Consider the following 12,873-nt stretch of genomic DNA (forward strand, 5'->3'; position numbering starts at 1 on the left):
AACCAGCTCCCCCAACACAGAAATTTAAACACTCTTCTGACATCCTTAGTGAAGGAAATTATCTTCTGTAGAAATATCTTTAAACAATCTGAAGTGATGTGGTCCAAAAACTTCAGCTGCTATTTCTCTGAAATAGAACTCCAAACATAAAGTACTTCTGCTTTTCAATCTGCCTCTGACACCTTTTCCAGCATCACTGCCGAATGAGAGCTCCAAATGATTGCCGTTACACACACTCACTAAAAGAAGTTGGTCCCTTAAAGAAAAGACTGCGTGGCTGAAAGAAAAAACACAAGGAACTTCCCAGTTTTATTCACAACATCTGGCTTAACAGGAAAATTAGTTAAGCTGCCAAATATTCCCAAGGAATTACACAGCACCACCCCCTCCCAAAGTTTCATCTTGTTCGTAAAAGATCATGGCCAAAATGAAGAAGGTTCATCTGCTGAAGAGCCCCCCCTTTCTGCGGAAAGCCCAGCTCGCCCTGCCACATGCCTGGTCCCACCATGGCCGCTCCCTGCCCTCTGCCAAGGAGAAAGCAGGAGAAAGGGCTGCTCTCAGGCACGCACAATCCCACTTCAGGTTGCAGTCTGGCTTCTGCTGGTGCCTAGATACAGTAGCCACGGGCTTCAAGTCTCCACAGATATCATGCGGGTGGTGCTGTGGTCTAAACCACTGAACCTCTTGGGCTTGCTGATCAGAAGGTTGGTGGTTCAAATCCCCGCGACGGGGTGAGCTCCCGTTGCTCTGTCCCAGCTCCTGCCAACCTAGCAGTTCGTAAGCACGTCAAAGTGCAAGTAGATAAATAGGTACCGCTCCAGCGGGAAGGTAAATGGCGTTTCTGTGCGCTCTGGCTTCTGTCACGGTGTTCCATTGCGCCAGAAGCAGTTTAGTCATGCTGGCCACATGACTCGGAAAGCTGACTATGGACAAACGCTGGCTCCCTAGGCCTAAAAGCGAGGTGAGCACCACAACCCCATAGTCACCTTTGACTGAACTTAACCATCCAGGGGTCCTTTACCTCCTACACCTGAATTCTGATTCCCTGCGGGAAAGAGTGGGCTCTGAGCAATGCTTGAAGAGCTACTTCCTCATATTCACTTTTTAATCTAAAGTTGCTTTTTAAAAATAAAAGTGCAGACTTCTCAAGTACTCTGCAATAAAAAAGCAATTTATTGATCATGTGAAGCCAAACTGCTGCACTTTCTGCCATCCCAGGCATTTGGCACATCCTTCCCCTTCCTTGCCGTAAAGGGTTCCTATCAGGAAGAGGTGCTTTAACAGCACTGGTTTCCCCCCTGCTTTTTAATTCCATGCACAGCACATTACAACCAGGGCTGTCAAGAACTGCACATGGGATGTATCCCCAGGTAACCATATGAGAATTATTTAAACCTCCCACTCACTTGCACACTCAGAAATCGAGAGAGAGAGAAGCGGCCAGGTAGAATTCAGCTGGCACATGCACGAGCGATACAAAAACCCGGCAGCAAAGAGTTAAGCCGCCCTTTCCACTTGACTCAAAGCTGCTTCTCCCTTTTTTGCAGAAGAGCTCCTATCCCATCCTTCTTCCAGGCTCACAGTGGCCAATCAAAGCAAAGGGTGGAAATTATTCAGCCTGCCTCCCAACCCAAAGTGCTGTAATGGCCATATATGGTAAAAACCACTGTCAGAGCCCTGCACTGACAGCTGTGGAAATGCTGCTGCAGCAGCAGCAGCCGTGGTGGAGGCAGGGCTGGAGAGAGAGAGAGAGAGAGAGAGAGAGAGAGAGAGAGAAATGCAAAGAACAGGCAGTTCGGCTTCCTCCATCTCTCTCTCTCTCTCTCTCTCTCTCTCTCTCTCTCTCTCTCTGTCCCCTCCCTTAAATGAGAGTGGGAAATAGGCACTCGTCTGCCCTGCCAGCATCAGGGCCACAAAGCACATGTGAAAACACCCACTCAGTATATTGTGGGGGCTTCTACACTCTGATCACAGTTATTATTCCTGCTATGAGAATATGGGAGAAGCTTTCATAGGAAGAAAAAGAGAGGCATTTGATCTGTTTGTTGCTACAGAATGAGGCTGGAAGAACAGGACGGCTGCCTGATGCTGCTGGCACAGCTGGCTCTCCCCAGCCCAGTTCATGCAAGAAATGTTACAGGGAGGCCTGTGCCCTCCCTGCTGGGAGGCAACAGCCTGTTGGGAGGCAGGTTCTCCACAAAGCAGCTCCCCAAAATCTTACATGGCCTTAACAGACCCTTTGAATGCCTCTGAAATGCACCACATCTGCTTCAGACAGCAACAGCCACCTAAAGACCAGCAGGGCTTCAACATTAAAACCCATGTGGCTTGAAGAGGGAGGAAGGAAGCCTGTCCGGCTGAGACTGGAACAGATGAATGCAAGAAGACTAGGGGTGCTTGAAATTCTATTGTCTCTTCTGAGGCGCAGCTGCAAGAAAGGAGGCATATTAAGTGCTGTTTGACAGCTTCACTTATCACAAGTAAGGAAATCTAACAGAACTGCACAGGAATGGGATTTCACAATATTCATACAGGTTCTGGGCTAGTTTTTATTATACTGAAAACCCTCTGGTACTTAGCTTATCTAACAGATACCCTGAATTATCAACTATTCCTTCTGTTTCAAATTTTCAGTCTGCAAGGGTCTGCAACCAAAGCAACAACGTCCATGCACAACAGAGATATAGCAACATGCTTGGGAGAACCCTCAAGGTTTGTGAAAGTACCCCCCCCCAAAAAAAAAACCCTACAGGAAAAACCCTAAGGGAAGAGACCCAAAAACAATCCAATGAGGACTGAGTATGTTCAGTGGGAACAAAATGTTGAATGTTGCTAAGAAACATAAAGAGTGACCAAATAGTACTTCATGCTGCAACATTTTATTGCAGTCCTTGACTTACCCTAAGACTGCAGAACTGAAGGAAAGCAAACACACATACTGGGTTCAGAGGAACAAGGGCCATAGGAGGTTGTGCTCCCTGCCTCCCAGGAAGATCATCATGTCAAGGGACAGATCAGTCTCATCCCATTGGTCAGGGAATGAGCAGCTGTGGGGAGACTGTTTTCCTGCCTAAAAAGGCCACATTGATCCAACTATCAGCTGCGCTGGGACAGGGCTTTTTTGAAATCTGTGGTAAGTTGCCCTGAAAATAAGTCAACCAGAAGGCAGAACACAAATATTCAAAATAAATAGGCCTCCTAGTCCCCTACAAAAATACTAATTCATTTTAGCCCAGGTTCTGAATTCTGAGTCTACATACAAGAAGCAAGATCCCTGACTGCAAAGTTAAGGCTGTGTATGGCGGATGATGTGCTCAATCCCCAGCAGCTCCACATACAGTGGGAGCACCCCTGCCTGAACCCTGGACAACACACTCTCAATGTAAACAAAAGAAAGTTAGATAAACCAATGGTCCAACTCAGTATAAGGAAGCTCCGGATGTTTCTATTATGTTCACACAACCATCTGAACTTGCAATAAGTCAGTAGGTGGAGCCTGCTAGCAGGGTCCCACTTCTACACACAGCAGTTCTTCCATTTTGTATGTCTTCACATTTCTATTAAAAAAAAGAATTAAAGCAATTTCAAATACAATGTGCCAAGGATGGGAGCTGTTAGTTTGGAGAGAGAGAGGCCTCTAAGCTAGCAAGCTACTTGTTCTTCTCCTCAATTAGACTGGTGCTTGTTAAGATACAAAATGACTATAATGAATGCGTTGCCAATAACACCAAATTCTAGCAGTCACGTGATCTATGTTTCTATCTACTGGACTTTTCGTATTCTGAAGGAAAAATAAAATATTGTAATAATTGGGCAGAGTAAGCTACAGGACCACGTTTAAACTATTGTTTAAAATACCACTTACCTTGTGTAGAGGCAGAACCAGGAATGCACCACCACCGCTAGCCTCTATTATTATTGCAACAAAGTTGGGATTTACTGCACAAAAAGAACTGTCCCACGTCACCCGAGAAACTCTAATGTCATCGTAACACTGGTCGTTTTTCACTGCTTGACCAAAGACGTGCCGAAACTTGCTCTGTCGTACCACTCGTCTCATTGTTTCTGCAGAAGAAGAAAATTCAGCATGGGTTACTGTTTCTCTGATTCCTCCAGTTAGGGTGCTTCCAGATGAAGGTTTAATATCGCAAATGGGTTGTTGGCAACATTTTTTTAAAAAATAAAAATACATCAGATTATCCCTTTCTGGATTAAGAAGGGAAAATATACATACTAAAATTTTGACATTGTGTGGACAGAGGGGACAAAACGCCTTGCACCCATGAGGAGCACCAATAAACACCCATCTGGAAGGATCTGGAAGAGCCGAGGTAACTCCTTTGCTCCACTGACAAGATAATTTGCAATGGTTTGGTATGGTTTCAAATTGGATGGAGGACCGTGTGTTGAGATTCCTGCATCACAGCAGGTTGGACTGATGACCCTTCCAACTCCACAATTTTGAGCTCTGGAAAAGTGCCAGCTAAGCCATAATCCAGATCAGCTATTTTGTTTAAATACTGTTGCTTGGTTCTCTGAGTTCACTGTAGTTTATTGAATGGTTTGTTGTAATTGGGAGCCTATTATTCAGTTATTCAAGCAGAATATAAATTTATTGAGTACACACCCAAGCTTAACAGGGCTACTGTGGAGTAAGCACATTGATGCTTGCAGCCTTCATTTGTCTTCATTATGTTTCAGAATAGGAACCTTTCCCAAAAACATTGCAGTAACACTAGAAATATGCCAAAACTCAGAAGAAGGAAAGAACAAGTATCCATGATTGCATGTGGGGGAGGACGTCCAATTTAGTCAACATGACTGGCAACAATCTCATGAGAATCAAGAACGCTGCCAAAAACGATACTCTCCAAAGTCACCACCTAAGACTATGTTTGGACATTTGACCAGACCAACAAACAAACCAACTCCATGCAAAACAAACCATCAAATATTGTCCAGTGTTGGTTGAGTACATAAAAAGCTTTATCTTTATCAGAACAATAAAAATAGAATAATCAGCAAGTATGATACTTATGCTAATTACAATTATAAATTAGCTAACTTATTGTGATGCAATAGAAGCAAAACATTTAACTGAATTATTTTAACTCAATGTTAGGTAAGGTTCTCTGATTAGCCATGGCATTGTGGCTGCATAGAATGTCTGACCACCGACAAACAACCGGTCATACTATTTGATGTCAAATGACCTCAGCACCAGCCCTGCTGAAAATTACTGGGAGCATCTTTCCCCTGATTAGGATTTCACAAAATTCCAAGCAAGAACTAAAAAAAGTGCTTAAGTGCAAGGTCCTTGAGAGAAACCTCTGGTTACCAACCCATCAGATCAAATGCTGCCTCCTCCCACCCACGTAAGGTGTGGGCCATTACACACAAATCTGCCTGAAAATAAGGATTAGAGAAGTGTTCCTTGACACACACAGAGCCCCTTTAAAAAAAAAACAACAACCCTTAACTGCTTGTGTGATTGAACCTAAAAAAAGATAATCTGTTTTTGGTAAGTTTGTGAGCGGAGAAGTTAATGGCCTGTACATCTACAGTTAAGAATGTGAATCAACTAAGCAAAACATGGAAATACTAAATTGCAAAAGCTCATCTGTAGTGCACGCTGCATTATAAACAAGAGAAAATGCTTTAGAGTTCTATCAGCTTCCAGCAAAATCTCAACATTTTTGGTAGCGTTCTAAAAATGCAGCCACGATTTCTGAAGCACCCAGGTTTCTGAGAGGTGTTCTGCCTTATAGCTAGCATTGTTCCAAGTCAGACATCTTTATACGCAGTGTGTTGATACTACACACAGAGATTGTAACATTAACCCTGAAACAATAAAGCTTGTTAAATCTACCAGGCCAATTACAATGGACTGCCCAACCCTTTCTGCAGAGACCGGTAACAAGGAGCCAGTCATGGAGTGTGTCTCAGGTACAGTTGGTCCACCTGGGAATGGGCTACCAGCTGGTTCCACACAGACCAAACAGCTGCCAAATTGTAAGGACAAACATTTAGTAGTGACCTGAATGGAGTTCAAGACAGTGATCCAAAGGTGAAAGATTCCATCTATCTTAATCCAAGAGTCTTAGGCGACTGCGTGGTGACATGTTTTTTTAAAAAATACATTAGTGGGAATTTTATACTTTTACAAACAGCAGAGCAGATGGCTCATTAGCACACACACAAAAAACCTTTTATCAACAGCAAAACTACTTGTGGGGGGAAACGATGGCAAACCAGGAACGGACTACTGCATTCAATATCTGTGTATATGTGCCTGACATTTTCTTCCTCAGGCATCATCTTGTTATGGTTTAAATAAGAGTAATGAAACACCGAATCTTCGGAATTGCTTTCCTTGGAGGTTTTCAGAAAGACAGACTGGCCATCACAATAAACCAGGGTGAATAGTCTGCCTTCAGTGTGCAGCTGGCTCCTCCCTCACTCCTCCACTAACGGGAGCAACAAATCACAAACTATGACTGATAAGCCGAAAGCTTTGGGTTGCTATCTGGAGCAAAACAAACCCTTGTTCTTGGTTCGAATGTAACGCTAGGCCAGGGACCCTGGCTTGTTGTTCCTATGAAAGGAGCAGCAAAGTGGGAACCGTCTGCATGTTCACAGCAAACCATCATCTATGTAAATATGTAAATTCAGTCACTGTCAAGTATTTCTTAATGGTGTTAGAAACTCAGATACATAACCTAATCGCCAAAAGGCACCTGAAACCTAGGTTAAAAGGTAAAGGTAAAGGTACCCCTGCCCGTACGGGCCAGTCTTGACAGACTCTTAAGAGGCCAGGGGCCAGCGCTGTCCGAAGACACTTCCGGGTCACGTGGCCAGTGTGACATCGCTGCTCTGGCGAGCCAGAGCCGCACACGGAAACGCCGTTTACCTTCCCGCTGGTAAGCGGTCCCTATTTATCTACTTGCACCCGGAGGTGCTTTCGAGCTGCTAGGTTGGCAGGTGCTGGGACCGAGCAGCGGGAGCGCACCCCGCCGCAGGGATTCGAACCGCTGACCTTTCAATCGGCAAGTCCTAGGTGCTGAGGCTTTAACCCACAGCGCCACCTGCGTCTCTTAAAGTGGTTTACAACACATGAAAACATCAAATAAAACAATTCAGAACAAAACAAATTCAATCTTCAAGGAAAGTATTTCAGATCCTTCTCCAAGTAACATTTTGCTTTCCCCATACTTATTTCACCGCTTAATTTAGCTCATACTGCAGCAGAAATACTCTAGGAAGCCAATGGGGTGTAGTGGGTAGTGTGTCAGATTATGACCTGGAAGATGAGGGTTCAAATCCCCACTCAAGTCATGAAGCTCCCTGAAATCTTTCTCGGCCTGTATCGGAACTGGAATTGTGTTGTTGTTGTTTTTTTAGAAAATTGTTTTATTACTTGTTTGTCACACTAGGTGCCTTTGGGAGGGTGAGATATAAATTTGATTAGTAAGCCAATAAAAGAAGGGGTTCTGTCAAAGTCTCTTTGGAAAAGGTGGGTTTTGAAGAGGCATTTAAAGGAATAATAGTTATTCCCACTACCAACTGAATGTTAGCATGTTCTGTGGGAGGGGGCCAGACCCCACAAGCAGAATTCTCAGCACGGTGACTCAACACTCACAATTCCCACAACTCTCTGGAGAAGGAACAAAGGGAGCCATGGTAGCCAAACCAGGTTAAAACCAATAGAACTTTGCACTGTAGATATATGCTCAGATTAGATCCTTTCTATGGTCTTGGTCTGATGATTACTAACATCTATAATTCACTCAGAATCATTTACTTGGGACTCTCTCATTTAAAGGTATGTGGGAGGCTAATAGTAGAATCCCACACATGTCTAGTAGTCAGAAGCATAGACACTGCTGAAAACAATCAGATTTGCTGATGACTAACAGGCAAGTCTTTAGTTCATTTCTCCCATGGATCAATGTTGAAAAATTCATCTTGGGACACAACTTGCCTCCAGTGTTCGAAATTTGTCAGGCGCATTTTGCACCTGGATATCGGCCACTTGCTACCAAGTGAAAATGCCTGGGTGCCGGGATGGCGTCTGACACCTCTACCATCTGGAGGTGCATGCCTGGAGATCTTTGGATCTTGACTGTTTTCACACACTAGCAACACATTCTGTAGAATTCTATCCATTATATTTTATCTGCACAATCAGAATGAATTTCAGGAACCAAAAAGTCATATTGAAAAGTAAGACTTTTGAGCCATCTGTCCCAAAAATTCCGTTTTGGCAACTGCAACCCTGTTTGAAGGAGCCATTTGGCACCTAGCTTATATCTAAAACTATTCACTTTTCAGCCGAAATTCAATTAAAATCTCGGAAGAATCCCAGTCTATGCTCTCCAAGCTACTCAACCAGTGGAATAAAGGATGGGAAATGGAAACAGCGCTCTCCAGCCCTGTGGTGTTGCAATGGCAAAGCACAATGGCTCTCCTCCTTCCCACTCAGCTACACACTCACTTGACAGATACTGCGCCCTTGCAGGAACACCCTTCTTGCTCTGGCTGCCTGGTTTGTGGTGACTCATTTATGCATGCATTTTGTCATCATGATAAGATAGGCAAGGCAAGACCTGTACTTGGGCCAGTACATTTTCATAACAGCTTTGAAAGAACATCCACTGGTTAGATTTCCTCCCACAAGGCTTGCCAAAAGCTATATAAATCTGATGTTTTACAACAAGCAAGTCAGAAATGAAGCTGTCTCACGCAAGCAACACTAAACCTGCACACCAAAACTATATTTACAGTCACTGCACAAGGAGGAAGTGAGCGAAAGTTGGCCAGAATCTCTAATACCTCAGTAAATAGGAAAACCAAGGTGTACTGATGCCCTGGGTAAGAAAGCTATATCATCTTACCTCAAAAAGGACCTTTCAAAAATCACACATTCATACATGACCTTTTTAGTTGTAGGTACAAACTTCTTATATGTAAATATGTAAGACTACAATTTTTCAATTGATTAAACGCCACCTGTCCATGTTTCCACCCGCCCCCTCCCCAAAAAACCCTAATAATCTTAAAATGGCTGAGGAAGTGTCATTTCTAATAATGGGGAGAAAATTTACAAAATGACTATTTTCCTTTCCACAAACACACACACCTACACACCCCTTTCTCCCTTGGTTTTCCTGTTATGAAGCCACAGCACTCTCAACAGAAACTGTGCAAGATGAAGACACACATGCTCCACAGCCTCTCCAAGCCTTCATTTCCATAGCCAAGGGAGTGATTCTTGGCTCTGAATCACAGTCATGTTGATTTGGCTCCCTTTCAAAACAAAGGAGGTGTATGAGAAGTACAGAGCAGCAGACAGAAGAAACATGCAGATTCCAGTTATGAGAAGAACAAATGATGGATCCCCTGAAATGCATCCAATAAAGTTCAGATGAAAAATTAAACAAAGGTTACCTAGTGTCTGAAAGCAAGAGGGGTTTTGCTGCCTCCATTTTAAGCCCTGAAGACAATTTTTCTAACCTAATTAGGTTTTTCATGTTGTGAAGCATATGCCCTCCCCCACTATGAGAGAGGGAGGGGTGTGCGAAGAGCCAGCTGACTTCCCAAGTGCCACTGGCACCAAGGCTGGTTCATAGTTATCAAGATGCAATGGTTCCATGTGCTACAGAGGGTGGGGTATCTGAGAGAAATAGGAGAGGAGGAAGCAGATGGGAGAAATTGTAAAGGCCCTTCCTATTTGGAACAAGGAGTTTGGTCCCTGGCAAATAACAACACTAGTCCACAAGCTGGCTAATGTTTCCTTAACTATATTCAGTGAGAAGATGAAAGGAATTTCAAGTGCTTTTGTTCATAAGTACTGCATGCGCTGTGGGTTAAACCACAGAGCCTAGGACTTGCCGATCAGAAGGTCGGCGGTTTGAATCCCCGCAACGGGGTGAGCTCCCATTGCTCGGTCCCTGCCCCTGCCAACCCAGCAGTTCGAAAGCACACCAGTGCAAGTAGATAAATAGGTACTGCTCCAGTGGTGTATCCGTAAACGGCGTATCCATGCGCTGCTCTGGTTCGCCAGAAGCGGCTTAGTTATGCTGGCCACATGACCCGGAAGCTGTACGCCGGCTCCCCCAGCCAATAAAGCGAGATGAGTGCCGCACCCCCGAGTCTGCCACGACTGGACCTAATGGTCAGGGGTCCCTTTACCTTTACTGCATTTTATATAGCATAAACTAAAAAGAGATACAAAGCAAACACTTTTCATTGCACCATTTGCTGGGGCAATAAAACACAAAATTCTTTATCAGGGAGCATCCACACAAGTTGTGATCCCCTTTCACGACAGTAGGCAACGAATGATCCTAAATCCTTATTCTCCATTCTGCCTTAGCTGAGAAATCAATTCCCTCGCTGAATCCACATCTGGTTGCAAGTTAACACTGTGATAGACATCTCCTCAACTTCCAAAGGATGTCAAACTTCGACCTGATGAACTGACCCACAGCTTGTGATTGTCAGGAAACAGTCAACTGTCAATCAAGTCCCACCTGGGTCCCCAAAACACTTAGGAGATCAGAAGACTCTTTGTTAGTAGAACTATTAGAATAGCTAAAGGTAAAGGTAAAGGGACCCCTGACTGTTAGGTCCAGTCGCAGACGACTCTGGGGTTGCTGCGCTCATCTAGCTCTATAGGCTGAGAGAGCCGGCGTTTGTCCGCAGACAGCTTCTAGGTCATGTGGCCAGCATGACTAAACCGCTTCTGGCGAACCAGAGCAGCGCATGGAAACGCCGTTTTACCTTCCCGCCGGAGCGGTACCTATTTATCTCCTTGCACTTTGACGTGCTTTCGAACTGCTAGATGGGCAGGAGCTAGGACCAAGCAATGGGCGCTCACCTCGTCGCAGGTATTCGAACCACCGACCTTCTGATCAGCAAGCCCTCGGCTCTAGCACCACCCGCATTTGAACTAAAAGGTTTTGTTGTTGTTCTTTTCCTGAAGCAACATTCTGCCTCTTACCTTTTAAAATTCTTTATAAAATTTGGCTATCCCCAGAGTGGGGCAGGTAGGCTAGGTGCTCTCTCTGTCTCCCCTACTGGATACCTGCCTTGAACCCCTAATAATCTCTCCTGTCAGGGGGTAGAAGGTGCTAAGGTGGTGTGGTGGAAACCTGCGACCAGCCTACCTTGAGAGGTAATTGTGGGAGGAAAGGAGTAAAATGGTTCTTTACCTCTCCTTCTGTTCCCCTTCAACTCCCATCATTCCTAACCATTCCTAGCTTGACAATCAGCTTTCCAACCAAAGCAGGTTTTACATTCACATGAAACTCACTTTAATTCTCTTTTATCTTTTGCTGGCAGGAGGCCCAGAGTCCAGGTATTCCACCATGGTTTGGAAGATCAGGAATGTGCCATCGAAACCACTTCTTTTGGACTGTACTAACCAAACTCTTCTTTCAAATAGCCTCCATACCATTATTTAAAGTGGGTTTGAAAACCATGATTTGAAGTTTAAAGCTAATCACAGTTTGCCCAATTCAGACATCGCGGCAACCTGGAAATGGAGGAAGGCGGCCATGCATGAGAGCGGAGGGGAGCGCATGCAGGCCTGCAGCATTCTTTTGGTCCTCCAAATTATGGCTTGGAGGACTGTCTAATCTGAACATATAGGTTGTAGTGTGGTTCTCATTTGTCACAAAAATGGATTGAAAGTTGGCACATTTTCCTGTTTTTAAGAACTGTCTAAAGAGGAAAACAGATGTACGTCTGAACTTGGAGGAGTTTCAACCTGTTTATGCAAGAGGAAATACATCCTGCTAGGGAACACTTACAGGAAAAGCCACTACAGGAGCAAAAATCCTGCTTTGCCTCTGAAAAGGGAGATGCTTACACAGGGCCAGAGATAAACGGAAAACTCAAAATCTGTATTTCGCTTTGAATGATGTTTTGGACAATCCAAATTACAGATCAGCTTGGCAAAGGAAAGCACTCCTTTGCCACATCACCCCAGTGCCTGCAGGCCTTTTCCTTCTTGCATTCTATGGTCCTGCATTGCACTTTGGCCATCAGGGTATTTATTCCTGATTCCCTGTGGATGTGCACTGAACTCCCAGGAAGCAGCTTGCTCCCTTAATACCATGTTATGGGTTATCTGTCCATTCAGCGTGTTAACAGGAGCACCTGGATTTTTTGTCAGGCTAAAATGTTAGCAGGAGGATGTGATATAATATTAGAAAAATCAAACTCACCCAAAAGTAAGTCTGGTATGTTCTGCTGCAGCAGCATCCACACACCACTTCCAAATATAAAAATAAGGACACAGTTTCTAGGTTCATCTGTTACATCAATCCTTGCTATTAGGATAAAACAAGCTAACATAAGATAACGACATAGGAATCTGCCTTATATACTGAGTCAGATTCCTTGGCCTATCACAATCAGCACTGTCTACACCAGGGGTCAGCAAATGTTTTCATCAGGGAGCCGGTCCACTGTCCCTCAGACCTTTTGGGAGGCCGGACTATTTTTGCAGCTGCAGCTGCCTCCTGGAGGAGGAACGCACTCTGCCCGCGCTCAGGAGCCCGTCTTGGCAGTGCCCACTCACCGGCATTGTTGACAAGCAGCAGCCGCTCCATCGGCCCAGCCCTGCGGAGCTTCCACGTGGCGTGCACCACGCACTGTGGCCCGCCATCCGAGGCAGGTCAGCGGGCAGGCTGTGAATGTGAAGCGCCGGCCAGGAGGCACACAGCTCGCCCTCCAGCTGCTCCAGCGTAGCTGAGCACGCCACCAGCAGCAGCGCCGAGCCGGGCACCAGGCGTGGGGCCAGGAGGCGCACCAGGCTCCGGCTGAAGCCCCACGACACGCCCATCACGATGCCCATGGCATGGCCCA

At 45.1% G+C, this 12,873-nt stretch overlaps 1 protein-coding gene across 5 annotated transcripts in view; it reads right to left on the minus strand.

Moving 5' to 3' along the window:
- Positions 1–12,873, minus strand: part of CORO1C (coronin 1C) — a 71,539-nt gene that overhangs the window by 40,312 nt on the left and 18,354 nt on the right. For 4 of the 5 annotated variants that reach the window (XM_083710098.1, XM_083710101.1, XM_083710099.1 and 1 more), the window contains exon 2: positions 3,866–4,065. In XM_083710098.1, the coding sequence (XP_083566224.1) occupies positions 3,866–4,065 (200 nt within the window). Of the gene's footprint in view, positions 1–3,865; positions 4,066–9,447; positions 9,506–12,873 lie in introns of those variants that run through there. The other variant, XM_083710102.1, reaches the window with a different exon arrangement.

The sequence above is a fragment of the Podarcis gaigeae genome, assembly GCF_964106915.1.
Source record: "Podarcis gaigeae genome assembly, chromosome: 13".
In the NCBI taxonomy this organism is placed as follows: Eukaryota; Metazoa; Chordata; class Lepidosauria; order Squamata; family Lacertidae; genus Podarcis; species Podarcis gaigeae.